General features: G+C 36.0%; 1 protein-coding gene across 3 annotated transcripts in view; it reads right to left on the bottom strand.

The window, feature by feature from the left end:
- The window catches only part of SS18 (SS18 subunit of BAF chromatin remodeling complex), a 76,276-nt gene that overhangs the window by 33,583 nt on the left and 19,802 nt on the right, over nt 1-22,891 (bottom strand). For all 3 annotated transcript variants that reach the window (XM_024757898.1, XM_024757899.1, XM_024757900.1), the window contains exons 4-5: nt 5,253-5,406; nt 1,029-1,250 (exon numbers count right to left, since the gene is read on the bottom strand). In XM_024757898.1, coding sequence (XP_024613666.1) covers nt 1,029-1,250; nt 5,253-5,406 — 376 coding nt within the window. The remainder of the gene's footprint in view (nt 1-1,028; nt 1,251-5,252; nt 5,407-22,891) is intronic.

Below are 22,891 nucleotides of genomic sequence, written 5' to 3'. Positions count from 1 at the left end.
AAAAAAAAAAAAAAAAAAAAAAAAACTCCACCATGGGCACTGAACAACTTTTGCTGGGAAAAATGGAGCAAGTGCCAGTTGTGAAGCTGCATCCATTGACAATTTGTTCTATTATCTCCCTTTGTTTCCGGTGTATTTTATCTAAATTACAGAAAATATCTTTATTAATATTTTAAAATTACAATATATTATTTCATCAAAAATCATGATCAACAGATTAACTTCCTTTTTCTGGGTATACTCTGGTGATGTGTTTTTCATAAGCAAAATCTAGAAAATTTTATTGCAAATACATTTAATTCTATCTTAGACTCTTAACCTCACCGCATTTAGTAACTGAAATAGCTTTAGGCTGGCAAAAGGCCAAATGTTTTCCCAGGCAATTAGCAGAACAGAGCGCCGCTTACTGGTTTTTAGTTATTATTCACAAGAATACTTAAAAGAGAAACATGATAACAATTTCATTCTCTGAGGCTGGTAATAAACTTTAATAGACTTCACACCACTCTAAGAATATAAGAATACAGCAGCACCTCCACTGAACATTCTAATAACAAATTATGTTAAAATTACCTTTAATGCTGAAACACAGCATCAGAAAACATTAAATCAAGGGAAATTCATAGAAATTAATATATTCTTCACAAGTAAAATGAACCACAGAACAGATGTTTTTTAAGGAGTGTACTTACAAAGATAAAATTGTATTTTCTCAGTTTTCTAGCTCTAACCAAATGTTTGGTTATTCATTGATTAGCTTAAAAATCCAAAAATATAAAATCTCAAACTGTCCAAAAGACATAAAAATAAATAAGCTTAAAAAGCTAAATTGAGCATTTTAATTTCTAAATGTAAAAGGAAAAAATTATTTTAAGTTGGTTTCGAACTTGATGTTCCTTTTCTATGGGTATTATTGTTCCTCACTTCAAACTTGTAATTTTGCAAATCAGCTAACATTTTGAAAAAACTGTTTGATTCTCGAAGGCTAATGGAGCATCCTAGTCAAGAACTTTATAAAGCTTACTTACCTTGGTTTGGTTGAATATTCATATTTGGTCTGGGGCCATAGTTTCCCATTGGCTGCCCTTGACTCATGGTCATCTGGTTCTGTACCGGCATGCTCTGGGACGATGGCACGGAATGGCTGTAACCTCCCATGGACCCATGGCTACTTGAAGGCATATTCATGGAACTGTTTGTCATATTGAGTTGATTGGGTCCAGGTCCCTGCATAGGCATATGGTTAGGCCCTTTGAAGAAAAGTGATCAGAACCAAAATATGAAAGTTAAACAGATGATCTATACAAAAGTACCTTAAAAAGCTTATTTATTTTTTTGCATTAATGTAACAAGAGCACAAACAATAACTTGAGTATTTAATCAATAGCAAACAAAGTAAATGCTTTACATGAATGATAGCAAATACTGTGAGGTAGACATTATTATCATTTTACAGATTAAGAAACTGTTGCTTTTGAAAAGCCAGGAACATCCTGGAAAAAAAAAAAAAAAGAGTAATGAAGGAGGACTTGCTTTGTAACAGACCAAAACATATAAAGCTGAATTAAAACTATGTAGTATTAACACATAAGTGAACTGATTAACAGATCAATAAACCTAGAACACAGTCTGAAAGTGATGGAAATGCATAATTTGGTAAATGACAATGGCACTGACATTAAGTATCAATGAACAAAAGAAAAGATAATTCAATAAATGATGTTTAACAACTGAGTAGCTATCTGGAAAAATACAGGTTGGGTTCCTACCACATTCCTTCTACCAAAACTAAGTCCAGATGAATAAAAAAATTAAACATTAAAAAGAAGAAAAAGCAAAGAAATCATAACAGAGTATTGCAAAACGGAGAATTTTAAAAATAATCTTGGACTGTAAGGGCCTTTTTAAGTATGCCAAAAAACCCAGAACCATAAAAGATTTATAAAGTAGAGTACATAAAAATAAAACACTTGCCCATGACCAACAAAACAAAATTAAGTAATAAAAAGATAAACTGGGAAAAAATTATTTACAAGAAATATCACAGACCAAACTACTTACTTAACATATAAAGCAAGTAAAAGACCACCAGCAGTAAAAGGGCCAAGTATATGAATGATCACTTCATAAGAAAACTACAAAAGGGGTCATAAAACATGAGAAAATTGCTTGCTTTATTTAATATAATAAAAAGGCAAATTAAAACTATGAGATCCACTTTTCACCTTCTAGATTTACAAAGATCAAAAGTTTTGTTCCAATTATATTATGAAGAAAGAAGCACTTTCATACTTTGTTGAGAGAATATAAATGTATAAGTAAGTCTACTATAAATTGGTCTACTATTTTTATGTAAACCAATATGGTAATAACTACCATATTTTAAAATACATATACCTTTAGGGCTTCCCTGGTGGCACAGTGCAGGGGAAGTGGTGCTAATGCAGGGGACACGGGTTTGAGCCCTGGTCCAGGAAGATCCCACATGCCTCCGAGCAACTAAGCCCATGCACCATAACTACTGAGCCTGCATGTCACAACTACTGAGCCCGTGTGTCACAACTACTGAAGCCCACGCACCTAAAGCCTGTGCTCCACAAAAAGAGAAGCCACCGCAATGAGAAGCCTGCGCACCGAAATAAAGAGTAGCCCCCTGAAATTAAAGAAAGCCCGCATGCAGCAACAAGGACCCAGTGCAGCCATAAATGAATGAATGAATGAATGAATAAAAATAAAATGCATATACCTTTAACCTAGCAATTTCAGTTCTAGGAACTTATCCTATAAATATACAAGTTTTTGTGTGTGTACGTATATGGATGCAAAATTTTAAGTTTATCTGTTTACTTATTTATTTATATTTTACAGGCAGTCACAAGAGCATAATTTTTAACACCAAAAGACTAGAAATAACCTATATTTCTATCAGAAGGGAACTGTCCAAGTAAATTAGAGGCATCCATAAAAAAGAATGTAATGCAGTCATCAAAAGGAATGAGGCAGCTCTTTATATACCGACTGGTCTCCAAAATATATGTTTATATACTCATGGTCTCCAAGAGAAACCTTTAAGAGGTAAAAAAATGATATCTAGTAATATCTACTATATGCTACCATTTGTGTTTTTAAAAAAAGGATAAGAAGAAAGAAAATAGAATGTATACATGCATATGCATATGTTTTTCAAGGATAACTGGGTACCAATGCCTGTCTGGAACAAAGAGTCTGGGTAGGTAGGGGCTGTATGCGCCTTTTTGTACCTTTTTTATTTTGGTGCCATAGATATGTATTATCTAATTTTTTTAATCAATTTTTTTTTAAAAGGAACCTAAGACTAAGAGGATATACGAACAAATCAAACAGCATATAAGAAGCACTACAACTTACATTATAAAATAAAATATTAAGAACAAAACTAAAATCGGAAATTAAAAGCCTAGTTACAAATTTGTGTGCATAAAGAGGTTGGCTAAATACTATACAAAACTTATTAAATAAAGACAATATAAGTAACTGGACTTCCAATTTCTCCTACACCTAACTATAAACTCTCTAATTATAAATTGTTTTAGAAGCTCTACGGTATTCTGGACAATCTAGGTCATAAGTGGTTGAAAATCTCTGGCTCATAAAGAGTATATCTTATTCCAGACAGCCTTACACAAAAACGAAAATGTCACGTTAACAATAATTATATTGCTGCTGCTTGCTTCCTCAGCCTTAGGCTTGAATGTTATCTGGAGAAGTTGAGTCAAAATCCTAATTAAAGATACCACCGGGCTTCCCTGGTGGCACAGGGGTTGGGAGTCTGCCTGCCAACGCAGGGGACATGGGTTCATGCCCTGGTCCGGGAAGATCCCACATGCCACAGAGTGGCTGGGCCCGTGAGCCATGGCCGCTGAGCTTGCGTGTCCGGAGCCTGTGCTCCGCAACAGGAGAGGCCACAACAGTGAGAGGCCCGCGTACCACCAAAAAAAAAAAGGTACCACCATAAAAAGTCACAAAACTCCTCTAACATGCTAACCTGCATTAGCACTACCCCACCAGTTTTAAAAACAATGTGTCCTAATGAGCTAGATGCGGATTAAGCAAGAAGCTTGCTTCTGACCACAACCAGACAAGTAGTTACCTCTTTATTCCTACCTCCACATGGTGGAGGGCCACTGGGCCATGACCGCGGAAGCCTTGGCAGGAAAGAGAAGGTTGCCACCAAGACACCACAGCCCTCCTACATGACCCATCACACATCAATCTCCTATAAGCCAGGCTATCTGGCCTCTTTTGCTTCATTTTTTACAGCCATAGTCCCTGGACACCAATGCTACCAACCAACATAATCAGTTAAGACAACACTATCCTAAGGATGCTAATATTACTAATTTAAAAAATAAATTGCTCTGTTATTTTAACTTACTCTCTTTACTGCTATTTGTTTAATACTTTCTTTTTGTTAATGAAAACAACCTTTGTCTTTAGAAAGTAAAAATATGAATTATAGGTATGAGTGTGACTGATGTTACAAAAACAAAATAGTTTAAAAGATACTGATACTTTTCAGATTAAAAATTCAAACCAGCAAAAGGTAACTAAATAAGCATCCAATGGTCTCAAGGATATTTTAAGCGGCTCTAAACTTAAAATGGATAAATAGTAAATGGTTCATTATATAAGAAACCTGACACTTTTCAGCTTTTAATTTTGCTTCAATATCAATTTCCATATTTCTACTATACTATAAACATGTATTCATAAAAATGCATACTCAGTTTCAAAAGACCAATGAGGAAATACTAAATACATGAGCACTTTAGAGCCCGTTTTGTTTTTTCTCCCCATGTGTCTTTTCCAGCAATACTGTTTCTGAGACCAATAAATTTTTAAGTAAATACGAAACTCAGAGAAATGTTACACATTTTTATAAACAGATCTTAATTCTTAAGCTATGGCACAATGCCTTTTTCCCCCCAAAAGCTTCTAAAGCCAGCTGTATTGCATAGTTTCAGACAGACTAAATTTAGCCAGTTCTGTTCATCAGAGGAATGCTGTGTGTCAGCTACATCAAAGCCCAAGGGCAGCCTGATAAACACTGAATACAGGTCACGTAGCTCTGTAGCTAACAAACTCTAAGAGAGCTTGGACTCGGGGGCATTCAAAGCAGTTTTGTCATCAACAATCTAGTATCCCTTGAGCCCCCACGTCGTTTCAGTTGCTAAGCAACTCCGGTGTTAATGTCTTAGAGGAGAAAAACTTACCAGGCATCTGGCCGTTCATCTGGTTCTGCATGTGTGGTGCAGGAGGACCCCCAGCTACCATTCCATCTGAAGGCATGTTGTGTGAGCGTGGAGGTGGGGGAGGGCCGCTCTGATTCATCCCTCCAGGACCCATAGGCATATTCTGTGTGGGTGGCTGAAAGAAGACAGTTTAGTAAAATAAGAAAAACAGTCAGACTAATATACTAAAGATGCATATGGTATAACAGTTGCCTATACTATTCAGTTGAATAGGGACAAAAACACAAATGCATTTCAACTTATTCTAATGCATTTTAATCATGGACTTAACAACATCATATTTAATATGCTTCACAAGATTCAAAAGACTTCACAAGATCGTCAGCATGAATATATCATCCGACCACCTTACACCAAAAGAACACCATGATTCAAGTATATTCTACTTTATAGTGAAAATTAAAACTTATAACATTCTGTACAAAAAGAATTCTTATTAATTTATGTATAAGGATTTCTAATGTGCCCACTATTGTTGTTATTTAAATTATGTTTTAAAAATTAAGTCTCCTTTCATTATTAATATATTTGGATATATTTACTATTAATGATGAATTTTACCTGAAAAGATATAGTAACAAAAGACTAAGGACCAGAAGCTTCAAAATGTGATATATTTTATACTGTTTGAGGAGGGGGAGTGGTTTTGCAGGGGGAATGTTTTAAACCGCAAAGACTCAGCTCAGCCCAACATTTTTGTGCCGACTACTCCTATGGATTGGAAACATTACTGATGGCCTCCAAGGGTACAGAGACAGCTGCCTCAAAAGGATGCCTTTGGCAAATTTCCTAATGAAAGTGTGAAAAAAATCACTGACTAACCTTGAGAGTTCACAAAAGGGCGAAAGGAAAAACACAGATACAAGGTGCTCTATAACACCTGGCTCCCTTCTTGGGAATATTTGGGTAGAGAAAGCACATAGTTTCTTTCCAAACCCCAGTTTTTTAATCCTACAAGAGGATAGGGAAGTATTGTTCTTTACAAATCTATTTCTGCCTTCTTTCCCTACTTGTCTACATTTTAAACATAATGTCCATTCCTAGAACTTCAGTCATTCTCTTCCTCCCGTATGTTTACTGCGTCTACACCCAGATTTTGCGAACGCAATCCTCCCTGGCATACTTACCAGATATACATTGTTCTTTAGACATCACAGTAAACACTCAAATCTCCAACCACCTAATAACCACTAACATTTACAAAATTAACCAAGTACTACTCTAATAGCACTCGTTCCAAATTCATAATCTTTATTTCTTCACTACTAAATCCAATCCAATAATGGCTCATTAAATATTTTCTCTTCAATTCTTATCTTAAATTCTTCATCCAATTTGTATTCTTTAAACACTTTGTTTCATTTTCAAAAAACTTACTAAATATCAACTTAGTGTCACATATCTCACTTTAAATCATCCTTTACCATCCTTCAATATGGCTGACTTGGCCCTCTTGCTTGAAAATAAAATTCCTTTCTCCTATATCCTTGTCCAGATTTTCTCTTGAAAATTCATGCTCTCACTCTCAATAGGTATTAGTTTTTCATTTTCTTGTGATTCAATTCATGAAACATCAGTATGCGTGGTTCCCATCATAACAGACTAGCTTGTACCAAACCAACCCTCTTGCTAATAAAAGTTATAAAATCTAGACAAATGTAGAAACCATTTGAAGGCACTGAAGAGTAATGTACACAGAGAGGAACAAGAGGGGCTACAACTCTTTAAAGAATGGAAAAATAGAAAATCAGCCCCATAATCAACTTGGCTTTTCCTTTACTTTGCTGTATAACAGGAAAATAGAGTCCAAGTAGAAAGTGGCAGTCCTACTAGACGGAGAGAAGACAGAATTTTTGGCTAACAGAGAGCTGGAAATTAAAGAACCAAGTTCCAGAGAGGAATAAACACAAAGAGGGGTAAATTCAAGAAAACGAGCAGAAAACAGCAGTTCGGAAGCAAAAGAGCTGAAAAGAGATTTCAGCTTCTGCCCAATTCGAGGGAGACAAAGATTGGAGTGTAGGCCCCACCAAATCAGAAGGGCCTTCAAAAACAATTCAGTCTCTCTGTTGAGACTTCAAAAAAGCCTCTCCTTGGACTAAGGTAAAAATTGAAACAGATCAGCCCTAACAAGTCAATAAGCCCTCAATTAAAAGTTACAAGGCATTCTAAAAAAATAAGAATAAATGGCCAACACCCATTAGGATGGCTATAATAATTAAAAAAAAAAACTATAGAAAGTAATGTGTGTTGGCAAGAATGCAGAGAAAATCTCTTGTACATGCTGATGGGATTGTAAAAGGGTGCAACTATTGTGGAGAACACTAGCAGTTTCTCAAAGAGTTAAACATAGAGTTACCATATGACCTAGCAATTCCACTCCTGGTATAGACCCAAGAGAACTGAAGACGTACATTCACACAAAACTTATACGTGAACGTTCACAGCAGCACTATTCATAATAGCCAGATGGTAGAAAAAAACCTAAATGTCCTTCAGCTGATGAATTGATAAACAAAATGTGGTAAATATCCACACAATGGAATATTATTCAGCCACAAAATGGAATGAAGTAGTGATACACGCTACAACATGGATAAATCTTGAAAACACTACGCTAAGTGAAGAAGTCAGACTCAAAAGGCCATACATTGTATGATTCCATTTATATCAACTGTCCAGAATAGGCAAAGCCGGAGAGACAGAAAGTAGACTGATCAGTCTTTGCCAGGGGACGGGCAGAGGGGAGAATTGAGGTTGACTGTCAATGGTCATGAGTTTTCTTCTTTGGGGTGATGGTGTCCTAGAATTAGATAATGGTGATGGCTGCACAGCACTATGAATATACTAACACCCACTGAACTGTATACAGGGATTCCTCATTTTATTGTGCTTCACAGATACCATGTTTTTCTACAAATCAGAGGTCTGTGGCAACCCTGTGTGGAACAAGTGGATCGGCACCATTTTTCCAACAGCATCTGCTCATTTCGTGTCTTTGTGTCACATTTTGATAATTTTCACAATACTTCAAACTTTTTCATGATTATTATATATGTTATGGTGGTCTGTGAGCAGTGCCCTTTAATGTTACTATTGCAAAAAGATTATCACTCACTGAAGGTTCAGATTATGGTTAGCATTTTTTAGCAATAAAATATTTTTTAATTAAGGTATGTACATTGATTTTTAGACACAGTGCTACTGCATACTTCATAGACTACAGTACAGTCTAAACATAACTTTTATATGCTCTGGGAAACTGAAAAATTTCTGTAACTAGCTTTATTGCAATATTCACTGTACTGTGGTAGTCTGGAACTGAATCCACAATATCTCTGAGGGGTGCCTGTACTTTTAAAGGTTAAAATGATGAACCTCATGTTATGCGAATTTCATCTCCATTTAAAAAAACAAAAGAGTAGATGGACAACAAATAGAAATAATAGAAAACAGGAGAAGACACATAGGTCATTCACATTTTAGAGTTATCTGAGAGACTTTAAAAATGACTGATTGATATAGTCAAGGCAAAAAACAAACAGGACAAATGGAGAATTTCAGCAAAGCCTAGAATTCTTAAGTCAAAGGGAGCAACAGACATATAGAAAATACAACACATCAAAAAGATATAAAGGAGAGAAAATATGAGCAGAAAATGTAAAGAAAGACATGTACGTCATGGTGAAAAGGCCTAAAACACATCTAACTGGAGTTACAAAAGTAGAAGAGAGGGAATTCCCTGGAGGTCCAGAGGTTAGGACTCCGTGCTCTCACTGCCAAGGACATGGGCTTGATACCTGGTTGGGGAGCTAAAATCCCACAAGCCATGCAGTGCAGACAAAAAAAGAGAAAAAATGTAGAGAAAAGAAAATAACACATAAGCAATAAGAATACTGCTCAAGAATTTTCCAAAGCTAGCAAAAGACATGAGTCTCTAGCAAACGTATGAAGCGCTACAAACCTCAGCAGGATATGAAGAAAACCATGGCTAGATACTTTAAAGTCCTAAAAACCAAAGTCAAAGTGAAAATCTTAAAAGTAGCCAGGGAAAATAAAACACATTACCTTCAGGTGAATGGCAATTAGACTAAAAACCTATTTTTTATCAGAAATAATGGAAATAGAATATTTAAAAAATGACATCTATAAAGTGCTAAGACAGAAAAAGAAAATAATCAACAACCAACCTAGAATTCTATACTAAGAGAAAATAACCTCCAAACACAAAAATGAAACAATAATAGTTTCAGATGAACAAAAGCTAAGATAACCTGTAACAAATGAAGAGAATTCATCCAGCTAAATGAAAACGGCACAGAACTAGAGGGATTAATAGGAATGGAAAGGTAAATATGTAGATAAATAAAAATACTAACATTTAAAATAATAGTGGGACTTTCCTGGTGGCACAGTGGTTAAGAATCTGCCTGCCAGTGCAGGGGACATGGGTTCGAACCCTGGTCTGGGAAGATCCCACATGCCGCAGAGCAACTGAGCCCGTGCACCACAACTACTGAGCCTGCGCTCTATAGCCCGCGAGCCACAACTACTGAGCCCACGTGCCACAACTACTGAAGCCAGTGTGCCGAGAGCCTGTGCTCCACAACAAGAGAAGCATGCGCACGGCAACAAAGAGTAACCCCTGCTCGCCACAACTAGAGAAAGCCCACGTGCAGCAAGAGACCCAACGCAGCCAAAAATAAAGAAATTAATTTAATTAAATAATAGTAACAATGAATAGTATAGTTTAAACATATGTAGAAGTATAAAATATGACAAGACTAACATAAAGGACAGCAGAATTCATGAAGTTATATTGTTGCAAGTTTCCTGTATTTTTCAGCAACTGTTAAAAGTACAAATTTGAGCGGAATCTAATAAACCAAGGATGCATATTGTAATCTGTTAGGCAACTACTTAAAAATGCATATGCACATATAAAAAATGTATAACTAAAAAACTAGAAGAGAGGAACAAATAATGCTTGACTAATTCAAAGAAGGACCAGAAAGAGACAAATAGGAAACTAGTATCAGGGTGATAGACGGAAACCCTACTATATCATGTTCAACGTTAAATATATATAGACCCCTCATTTCAATAAAATAACAAAATTATTTTTTAAAACGCTCAACTATATTCTGTTCACAAGAGATCCACTTTAAACTTAAGGACACATATGTGTTAAAAGAAAAAGAATACTATGGGGGCTTCCCTGGTGGCACAGTGGTTGGGAGTCCGCCTGACGATGCAGGGGACGCGGGTTCGTGCCCCGGTCTGGGAAGATCCCACATGCCGTGGAGCGGCTGGGCCCATGAGCCATGGCTGCTGGGCTTGCACGTCTGGAGCCTGTGCTCCGCAGCAGCAAAGGCCACAGCAGTGAGAGGCCCGCGTACTGCAAAAAAAAAAAAGAATACTATGTAAACTCTAATCAAAAGTATGGTGATGGGGCTTCCCTAGTGGCGCAGTGGTTGAGAGCCCACCTGCCGATGCAGGGAACACGGGTTTGTGCCAGGGTCCGGGAGGATCCCACATGCTGCGGAGCAGCTGGGCCTGTGAGCCATGGCCGCTGTGCCTGCGCATCGGGAGCCTGTGCTCCGCAATGGGAAAGGCCACAACAGTGAGAGGCCCGCGTACCGCAAAAAAAAAAAAAAAAAGTATGGTGATGTAACCATACATTAGATAGTTGACTTAAATGAAGACATATTACTGAAGGAATTCCCTGGCAGTCCAGTTAGGACTCTGTGCTTCCATTGCAGGGGGCACGGGTTCAATCCCTGGTCCCTGGTTAGGGAACTAAGATCCCACAAGCCACGCAGTGTGACCAAATAAACAAATAAATAAAATAAAAAGGAATACTACTAGAAATACTAAAGGGATAGTTTATTATAATAAAAGGATCAATTCAACAGAAATGTAACAATCATAAATTTGCATATATCTCATAATTGCAGTTTCAAAATCTATAACATAAAAGGAAAAACGGAATAATCCATAATAATGGTTGGAGATTTTAATATACTTCTTCTAGTAACTGACAGAACAAGGAGACCAAAAAAACAACAAACAAATGAAAAAATAACCCTGAGAATATGAAAGATTTGACATCATTATTAACAACTCGATGTAATTAACATGCATAGACTACTATATTCAACAATTGCATAATACACATTCTTCTCAAATACTCAAGGAATATAGACCAAACTAGGTCATACACAGGACCACAGGGCAAGTCAACAAATAACAAATGATTGAAATCTTATGCTGTATGTTTTGAGCACAGTGAAATTAAACTAGAAATCAATAACAAAACCAATAACCTGTTAGTTAATGAAGAAATAACAATGGAAATTAGAAAATACGTTTAACTGAATGGTAATGAAAATGCAACATCAAAATTTGTGAGATGCAGCTACAGCTATGCTAAAAGGAAAATTTATAGCTTTAAAATGCATATTTAAAATTCATTTTTAAGAAAAGTTGAAAAATTAATGATATAAGCTTCTACGTGCAGTAGCTAGGAAAAGACATCAGTCAAACCCAAAGTAGTATAATGAAGGAAATAAAATAGACAAGTACTCAATGAACCATATACAATCTTCCAGAGAACACAAAAATGCAGAACAATTCCCAATCCTTAATGAGGTCACCAAAACTCTGACACCAAAACCTCAAAATGACATTACAAGAAAGAAATTTACAGGCCAATATTTCTCATGAACAGACACAAAAATCCTAAACAAAATTTTGCAAATCAAATATAGACTGTATTAAAAAGACGATACATTATATAACCAATGGAATTTATTCCAGGAGTGCAGGCTGATTTAACTTTTGGAAATTGATCATTGTAACTCACCAAATTACCAAAATAAAATTCATATAATCATCTCAATAAAGGAAAATGATGTGATAAAATTCAACACCCACTAAAGACTTTAAAAAACTAATAGGAGCATCCTTAATCTAACAAATCTAGTTTACAAAAAAAATGTATACTCAATATCATCTTACTGATGAAATACTGGACTTTCAGGAAAGAAAACAAGAATTCAGGAACAAGACAAGACTATCCATTAACACCAAGACTATTCAACAAAATAAATAAACCAATAAACAAATCAGTAGTATAAAAAAAAAGTAGGAAAAAAATAAGAAGGAATAAAAGATTGGAAAAGACATAATTATTATTCAAAGATGACATGATTGAATGCATAGAAAACCCCAAGAAAATCTGTAACAAACTATGAGAATCACTAAGGTAACTAGAGACAAGGTCAATATATAAAAATCAACTGTATTTCTATAAATTGCCAATAAACTAGAAAATTTAAATTTAAAAATGATACCATGTATAATAGCATCCAAAAAAACTGAATAGCTAGGAACAAACCTAGCAAGATATGTGCAATACTTCTACACTGTGACAATGTTGAGAGAAATTAAGGAGTTTACTAAACAGAGGGATATGACATCTTCATTGACTGGAAGACTAAATATTGTGGAGATATCAGTTTCTCCAATGTTGACTTAGAGATTCCATGCAATCTCAATCAAAATCCCAACAGGCTTGCTGTAGAAATTAACAAGCTGACTGTAAAATTTATATGGAAATACAAAAGACAAAATAGCCAGGACACTCAAAGAACAACACTATCTGCTGCTATAATTAAGATATTGGTTGGTGCAAGGACAGATAAACAAACCAAAAGAATAAAAAGACCAACAGAATAGAGCTGAGCAACAGTGTAACACATACAGTCACGTTACAACAAAACGACTTATATTCAATGGGTAAAAACTGATCTTTCCAATAAATGGTACCGGATAAGTTGAATATCATATGAACAAAAATGAACCCTGACTTCCAGCTCAGATCATAAACAAATTTAATTTGCAATGAATCATGGATAGACAAACTTTTAGAAGAATGCATAGGCATATCTTCATGACCCTGATACAAGAAAATATGTCTTAAACAAGATACAGAAAAGAAATAAAAAAGATTGATAAACTGGATTTCATTTAAATTAGAAACTCTGTTCATCCAAAGACATCATAAAGAGAATAAAAAAGCAACTTTCAAACTGGAAGAAGGTATCTGCAATATATATAGCCAATAAAAGATTTGTATCTAGAATAAAGAACCCCTACAAATAAATTTTAAAAAAGAAAACCCAATGGAAAATGGGCAAAAAACAGGCATCGGAAAACTTTTCTGGAATGGCAGCATTGTTCTATATCCTGATTGTAGTGGTGGTTACATGGATTTGTCAAAATTAATCCATCTATACAACTTAAATGAATGAATTTTATTCTCTGTAAATTATACCTCAAATGTCATTTCCTCAAGGAAGACCACCAGAATCATCAGCCCCCATTATCTGCTCCCTTAGTCCTAGATGCCCTTCCTTCATAGCATTTACAATTGGCACTTAAAATGTTTGTGTAATTACTTAATTAATGTCTGCCGACCACACTGTATGTTAATTTCTGTTAGGACTCAGTCCATAATTATATTTGCCTATCACTGTAGCCCCCAATCATCTAGTGTAAAATATGGTACTCAATAAAGATTTGTTAAATGAAAAAATGATTTTAAAATATAGCATTTCAAAATTAAATCAGAGGCCAGTATCTTTGTGGTAATTTTCATGTTTTTTAATTGTCAAAATTCCCTATTCTACCTCATCTCCATCTGGAAGTCTATCAGACATCTCAACTTAAAATCTACAACACTGACTCCCTGATATCTCTGCCTCAGCCTCAAATCCCTTTACCCAACAGTATCAGCTGATGGCAATTTCATCCGTCCAGTTGCTCTGAAAACCATGGGGTCATCTTTGACACTTTTCTTCTTACACTCTGCCCCCTACGTCCAATCTTCAACATATCCTTTGATCTCTACCTTTAACATATACTCAACAGTTTGACCACTTCTACCACTACGTCTTCTGCTACCACCCTGCTACCAGCCACCATCACCTCTCTCATGTTGATTACTGCAAGGGCCTCCTTACTGGATTTCCTGCTCCGACCCACACTTCTCCATAGTAAATTCTCCACACAGTAAGCAGAATGAGCTTATTAAAATATACCAATTCACTCTTCGGCTCAAAATCCTCCAAGGGCTTCCGATTTCAGAGTGAAAAAGTCCTTACAATAGTCTACACAATAGGTTCTGTTCATATAAGCTCCTTATTCTGTCCCAGCCACAACAGCCTTCATGTTGTTCCTTCAACAAGCCAGGCACAGTTTCACTTCAGGAGCTTTCCACTGCTTCTTTCCTCTGCCTAAAACATTCTTCCTCAAGTCTTAGCTCAGATGTCACCTTCTCAAAGAGGTATACCCTGACCAGTCTACTTCATATTACAAATTCTATCCCCTGCCTCCAGTATTCCCAATACACCTCTCCCTCTCCTATTTGTTTTCCTTTTCCTTAGCTCTTTCCATTGTCCAACAGACTACGTGATTTAATTATTTGTTATGCCTGCCTCGTTTGCTAGAATATAAAACCCAAGAGAGCAGGAATGTTTTGCTCACTGACGTTTCAAAAACTATTGCCTGACACACAGTAGGCACTTAATACTTAGTAAATAAATGAAGAAACCATCAAATTTAAATGATTTACTATAAAACTAAAAATAATTGTGACTATAAAATTATCTTCAGTATTTCTTTAGAATATAAAAAAACTGAAAAATACAAATTTTAGTTTAACAATTCTTCATCTGTATAACTATCATTAGTATAGCTGTCATTAAAATAGTTCCCCAAAGGAGGCACTAAAGTGACATGTAGAAATAGATTTAAAAATAAATTATTCAAAACAGGCTATACATATTTTACATATATAGATACATATACACAGATAAAATACTTCCAAAAGTTGATAAAGAGATGATCCCTATACACACAAAAGACTCTTGATTAGTCAACCAAGACTGGATCCAAAAGCCCCATCTGTATCATATTTGCCTTACTTCCTAGTCCTAAAATCAGTCTCCCCAAAATGAATTTTACACATATCTGAAACAGTTTAGGAAGGTCTCCTCGATTCCTCATTCGTGCCTACAAGAAATTTCAGGATGCCACCATGGGTAGCCTTGAATTTATGCTGGCTTTTGACCTCACCAATTGATTTCTTCAATTTAACAATCTCATAAATTGTCATATGGCACCTTGTTCCAAAGAAGATAGCTAAAATTCAGTCCTATCGTAAAATGTGATCAGTTTAACTTTCATAACTAATAATATCTCCCAGTTATTTTCACAGCATTTTGATTCTTCAACTGTCCTAAAGGCTTAGGCCCCAGAATGACTGACCTACTAAAAATACTCTCCCCAGTTTTAGTACTAGGTTCCCCACTAAATTCAACTTTATGAAACAGCAAACATTTTTACCATAACAAATCCAACATTACACTTTGTCTCAGCTCTGAAAAACCAAGTCTTCCAGACCCTGATGATGTTAACCACTAAACAATCACTCCAGAACCATATAATCTAAAGAACAAAAAGTAAATGTCTTTTTCTTCACAGACCAGAAGATTTCTCTAGAGTATTCTTTCAAAAGAAAAGAAAAAAATAAATAAACTAATCTACTCCGGAAACACTGGGAGATAGGACCCTAAGCCTTTCTTTTTTTTTTTTTCGGTCTCTCACTGTTGTGGTCTCTCCCATTGCGGAGCACAGGCTCCGGACGCGCAGGCTCAGCGGCCATGGCTCACGGGCCCAGCTGCTCCGCGGCATGTGGGGTCTTCCCGGACCGGGGCACGAACCCATGTCCCCTGCATCTGCAGGCGGACTCTCAACCACTGCGCCACCAGGGAAGCCCTAAGCCTTTCTTAAAGTTGTAATAATACCACCCATTAAGAAATATATATTTGGCTTGGGACTTCCCTGGTGACGCAGTGCCAATGCAGGGGACACAGGTTCAAGCCCTGGACCGGGAAGATCCCACATGCTGCGGAGCAACTAAGCCCATGCGCCGCAACTACTGAGCCTGTGTTCTAGAGCCCATGAGCCACAACTACTGAAGCCTGCGCACCTAGAGCCCGTGCTCCGCAACAAGAGAAGCCACTGCAATGAGAAGCCCGCACACCGCAACAAAGAGTAACCCCTGCTCACTGCAACTAGAGAATGCCTGTGTGCAGCAGTGAAGACCCAGCACAACCAAAACTAATAAATAAATAAATACATTTTTTTTTAAAAATGAAGAAATATATGTTTGCTTGATCTTGAATTTTTTAAATATTGTTTTTGTATCTATACCAGTCTGGCTAAATTACAAAAATAATGTGTAATCATTATAAAAATAGAAACAATACACACGGGAACCATTGCTAAAAGCTTGGTATGCACATCTCCAGAATCTTTTTCAAAATTCATATATATAAACATATATTTAGCTTTTAAAAGTAGGGTCACACTATCCTGTTATTAATTCTACTGTAGGTATTATCCTATATCAGCATATAATTCAATCTCATGCAAAAGTACAGAACTCAACTGAATAAGATATAACAGTTTTTAACCCATCCTCACTACTGACAGTTTTTCCTTATATTGTTTCATTATTTTGCCAATAAAAATAATGCTTAAACAACCCTGTACAAATACTTTTCTGTACTTATTCTGTGCAAATAAGAATAAATTACTTAATTTCCAACATTTAGGTTCTTTACTTTCTTAGCTATATGGCAAACAAATTCTGCTCTTTATAGAGGTGAGCTAGATACATTATTTTCAATTAATAACAAAGGGACAACCTTTAGGTTCTCTAGTACATTTATAAGCTTCATTCACTAATATAGTTCTGCAAGAAAATTACACACACATTTGTATTTCTCGCAGTAAGAGATATATCCAATTTCTTTACATATTTGGACTCAGACAGTCTTCTGAATTTTATATATGCTATCCAGCAAATGGTTAACATGATTTTTCCTAGGATTCTAAAAAGACAAGATAGGCAACAATGTTGGCAAAATGCTCCCTATCATACATTAATGTAGAGAAATGTGCCCCCATAAATCAATTCTCTATGAAATACAGGGTTACCTCCTTTATGAAACCTTCCCTAATCCTCAACAGAACTAATTACTTCTATGTTTCAAATGTACTTTAAATATACATAATTCTAAAATAGCATTTAAGTGTACTATAGAATTGCTGTCTTTAATATCATTTATAGAACTTTTTGGCATATAAAATACACATTTCAAAAGACCATTTCACCTGTAGTCTTGCTTCTGTTTTTAATACCAAAATGTCTTAATTAGACACCTTTTATTTTGCAGCACTTTATTAGGTAGAAGAGAAAGAAGACAGCTGTGGCTGGTGAAAGAAAGGGGCGTAGTCTGAGATGATCACTATGTTTCTGACTAAAAGAACTCAGTGCTCTCACTACTCACTTGAGATAGGAAATAGCAAAATGGCTGTGCACTTTTTTTTCCTTTAACAGCAGGGAACAGAGGGGGAACTGAGACGGATGACTTCTGCCTACATTGTGTGGAGAGGCCTGTAAAATATCCAAACTGGTTATGTCAAGTGGAAGCTACATTCATGGGGCACGCTTGGGCAAGAAGATACATATTTGGGAGCCAAGAATATGGAGGGGAACATCAAGTCAAGAATATAAAAAACCAGGAGTGTGGGTGAAATCTCCCAGGAAGGGTGTGTATAGTAAAAAGTTGTTCAAGTACAGATCATCAACATTTGATAGGCAGGTAAAACATAGGGAGCCGAGCAGCTAGAAAGGTAAAAAAGAAAACTATCACAGAAGTTAAAGAATACAAGTTTCAACGTTATCACACTGACCAAATAAATATGATCATGTTCATCAAACACTTAAGACATGCTGAAAATGATGACAATATTGAAGAAAAGTTCTTTCCATAATTCTAAATAAGAACTTAAACCCTTTCATTAAAAAAACTGTAATAAAAAGACAAGGTACAGAACAGTGTGTATGGCAAGCAAGGTTCTACCTGCCTAGAAAAGAAGGGGAAAGTATGTATTTACATTGGCTTTTATTTGCATAAAAAGCAGGTATAAGACAGAGGTGGGAGTAGGCTTCTGTATGACTTTTTGTAGTTTTTAATGTTCTAACCACATCAAAGTATTACCTGTGCTAAAAATTAAGTTAAAATTTATAAATGAAATAAACTCTGCTAATCTTTAAAATGTTCCACAATGCTAACGACGTGTTCCCACGTGTTCCTTCACTTCACTTGGATCACACCTGTAAACAGTAAATCCTATAATATCAAATTTTAGTCAGTGAAATACCTTAACAGATGGATGCTCTGCCAGCACAGTCACTGAACCTGAAGACAAATATATTATCGTTTTTACTGACACTTGTGTAAGGAAAGGCTGATCAAGTGCCCAATGCTAACTCAAAACATCAAGTGTGGTATCACCAAAAAATGAAATTTAGGAAATAAAAAATATATAAAATGTAAGGCTACTCCCTCTAACCAATTTTCATTAATAGTTAAGACTTTTATTTTTTGGACAGAACACCTATTAAACAAAAATGATCTTTAATACTTTTAAAATTCAAGTGTATCTGATTAAATTAGAGATTTCTTTAAACAATGCTCATAATGAATTAAGTGAAAAGCAAGACAAGTAATTCCAGTCAACTTTCAGCTTTCTTTTAAAATTAAATGCATACCATAAAAAGAAATGAAATTGAGTTTATTTGTAGTGAGGTAGATGGACTTAGAGACTGTCATACAGAGTCAAGTAAGTGAGAAAGAGAAAAACAAATACCGTATGCTAACACATATATATGGAATCTTACCAAAAAAAAGGTTCTGAAGAACACTCAGGCAGGACAGGAACAAAGACGCAGACGTAGAGAATGGACTTGAGGACACGGGGAGGGGGAAGGGTAAGATGGGACGAAGTAAGAGAGTGGCACAGACATATATACACTACCAAATGTTAAATAGATAGCTTGTGGGAAGCAGCTGCATAGCACAGGGAGATCAGCTTGGTGCTTTGTGACCACCTAGAGGGGTGGGATAGGGAGGGTGGGAGGGAGACGCAAGAGGGAGGGGATATGAGGATATATGTATACATATAGCTGATTCACTTTGTTATACAGCAGAAATTAACACACCATTGTAAAGCAATTATACTCCAATAAAGATGTTAAAAAAAAAAACTTGATTCTACAAATATATGCTTTGCCTTCTTCCATACTGACAAAAGAAAATTAAATGCATACATACTCAATCTTAGGGAATGGCATTAATGTCACTCGAGTCTCCAAACTCCTTCCTTATCCTGCATATGTATTCAGTAACTGAAACCTGCTAATCTTCTTTCAAATTCTCCTTAATCTGACTTCTCTTTCCATTTACACATTCCAATTGCGTACTACCTTCATCTTCATCACCATCAATATTTACTGAGTACCTCCTATATACTGGACACCATGAATTGTCTGAATCAATCCTTCATTTAACAGCATTACAGAATAAGTATTATCTTTCTCATACTGTAAAAATGGCCATGGTACACATCAAATGAAGGTGATACTACAGAAATAGGAATCATATTTTTCCAAAGTTTTGCATATCCTCAAACATCACTGGATATTCCATTTAAAATGCTTAGCAATATAAAATCCTCAATTCCTAGTTACACAATAGAATCACCTGAAAAGCTTTTAAAATGTGCAGCCAAGGTAAAGAAACACTAGACTATGTGATTATCCAAGCTCCTTCCAGTTCTAAAACTTTTAATTCTGTAGAAATATTTCTAGACTGTATGCCTTCAAAATTAACTACCACAATAAAAAGACTATTTTCTCCCCAAAGAAAAATTAAATCAATGGATAAAAGCTTTTTTTTTTTAATTGTTCTCTCATAATTCTTTCTTAAATCAACGGTGCTTACTACTTCATAATACTAGCAGAAGACAAAAATAAACTAACAATAACTAATATTAGCCTAAAACTTAGAAATGCAATTTCTTCAAAGTACATTTGTAGGAAGGACTTACATATACATAATATAGTCATATTTTCTACTGGCAAAATTGTTCCTAGTTCATATAATGAAAATAATTATGTCAATAGTTCATGTTGTTTCAGAAAGTATACCAACTCTGAAAACCAACATTCTAATCATGCCTCCAACAGTTACCAAGGTAGATAGGACCCTATATACCTCTACTAAATGGAGTCAGAATAGTGTAAATTTTGAATTATGTCAGTTTTGTACAAATATTTGGTCTCTTTCAATGCCACCTCAGCTGTCAGGTACACTGCTTGTAAGTATGCCTGCCTATGGAATACACTCTCCAAGTTCTGATGTGTGATTTGCTGCTTTTTGGCTATGGGCTTAAAACTGAAAAAGCAAACTTGTTCAAATATGTGTAAGACTAAGAATAGTTTCTGTTACAAACTTACAATGCCTTTGAAATAAGAAAAGAATACCCAGGGCCCAAACTAAGAAGCAAAATGCCTAAGTGTTAGTACACTGGCTTTATAAATTGTTTTTCTCCTTTTAGGTCTTTTTCCATTTATTCCTGGTTTTTTAATTCTCGACTTTCTTTCAAATAGGAGAAGTTTGCTAGATCTGGTCTTGTTCCAGATACATGAAATATTACTATAAATATATAATTCCTCTTTTGGGAGGACATTAAAAAACGTAAAAGTTGAGCATACGTATAATCATGAGCACATTACTAACCAGTTAAATAAAGTGAAAAACGCCGTTCTGGAAAACTTCAGTAAAATCACCCTAAAACATACAGTCCTTTTTCAGGGTCAAAATTTCTCCAACTACAGTTAGTAAGTAGTATATTTTATCCCTTTTGGCAGATTGGTAGTATGTATTCTACTATTCTAGTTTTCTCAAATTCACCTTTCTTCCTATTTCATTTCTAATCCAACTGCTTTCCTTCCTGCTGATTTCCCCCCTCTTTAGCCCCGCTTTTATTATTGGTCCAACTCTCTGTTGTTACCCCTACTATGAGGATCTATTTATTTCTAGGCTTTCTAAAACCCCTCTTCCTTTGTTAACTTAGCTTCCCAAGCAACCTAATCTTCAAAATACCCATTTTTTAAAATGAAAATGTGATCACATATTTTATTTATTTATTTTTGCGGTACACGGGCCTCTGTTGTGGCCTCTCCCATTGCGGAGCACAGGCTCCAGACGTGCAGGCTCAGCGGCCATGGCTCATGGGCCCAGCCGCTCCGCGGCATGTGGGATCCTACCAGACCGGGGCACGAACCCGTGTCCCCTGCATCGGCAGGCGGACTCCCAACCACTGCGCCACCAGGGAAGCCCTGATTACACATTTTAAATAAAACTTTGAGCAATATTAAAAAGGAAAATTTTATTTCAAAATACACAAATGGCAATAACTATATTCTTTAGTAAAATATGATGTAAAATAGTAACTGTGTTAAATGAATCTGAAACAACGGTAGGTTTGTAATGAAATGTGTGTCTTTCCTTTGTAATGGTTCTTAACCAGGTGACGGTAAAATAACATAATACTTTCCCTGAATATAAATAGTAATAATTTTTACTGTCCTATTTGATTGGTAGGGAAAAATGTAAACTCTATAAAAAACAAATGAAAAAAAATTCAATAACAGTGTATAACTTAGCAACAGATGAGAATGGAATAGTAAATTCTGAGTTAGAGATTTTGCAGTACCTTAATGAATATCTATGGGAAGCTAAATTTTACCACACTGGCTTCTCAATAATTACTACCTCCTTGAGGAAGGGCAAGAGAAATGAGTAACTAAATCTCAAGATGTGTGGTATGACCCAACATTTTTGTGTTCTGCATAAAAGCTGGAGAGAATATGGGACATATCTGAGAAACTGTAATGTTTAAGACTTTAAGACATTTCCATATATTATGAAGACAATATTTCAAATCAAGACAAACTGACAAAATCCAGAATTGCACAGTACTATAAGTCACATAGAGACTCTCAATTGGTTGGGTAGAAGGGATACGGAAGGGTTAACAGAATCACCTGTGAACACTCTGCAAACTACCCTCATTCCCCAACCACCCACGAAACTCTAAGACTATCTGGAGGAGAACGTCCCCTCTTCACACTCAGTGCCCTGACTTGAGAACCCCTGCGCAATGCGTTACTCTTTTGATGAGAACATGTTCACAATGTGTCACATCTTTCAGATGTACTAGAACAGGAGAAAAAAAAAAAAAAGAGGGCTTCCCTGGTGGCGCAGTGGTTGAGAGTCTGCCTGCCAATGTAGGGGACACGGGTTCGTGCCCTGGTCTGAGAGGATCCCACATGCCTCGGAGAGGCTGGGCCTGTGGGCCATCGCCGCTGGGCCTGCGCATCCGGAGCCTGTGCTCCACAACAGGAGGGGCTGCGGTGGTGAGAGCCCCACGTGCCGCAAAAAAAAAGAAAAAAAAGAATCACTGAGTTATAGGTCACCATGGTGATAATAAGCTAAATTCTTTTTTTTAAATCTTTATTGGAGTATAATTGCTTTACAATGGTGTGTTAGTTTCTGCTGTATAACAAAGTGAATCAGCTATAAGTATACATATATCCCCATATCCCCTCCCTCTTGCTT

Source organism: Neophocaena asiaeorientalis, unplaced genomic scaffold (genome assembly GCF_003031525.2).
Source record: "Neophocaena asiaeorientalis asiaeorientalis breed wild unplaced genomic scaffold, Neophocaena_asiaeorientalis_V1.1 scaffold142, whole genome shotgun sequence".
NCBI lineage: Eukaryota > Metazoa > Chordata > Mammalia > Artiodactyla > Phocoenidae > Neophocaena > Neophocaena asiaeorientalis.
Note: the sequence above shows the minus strand (reverse complement) of the source record. Positions and strands in the feature narration are given on the sequence as shown.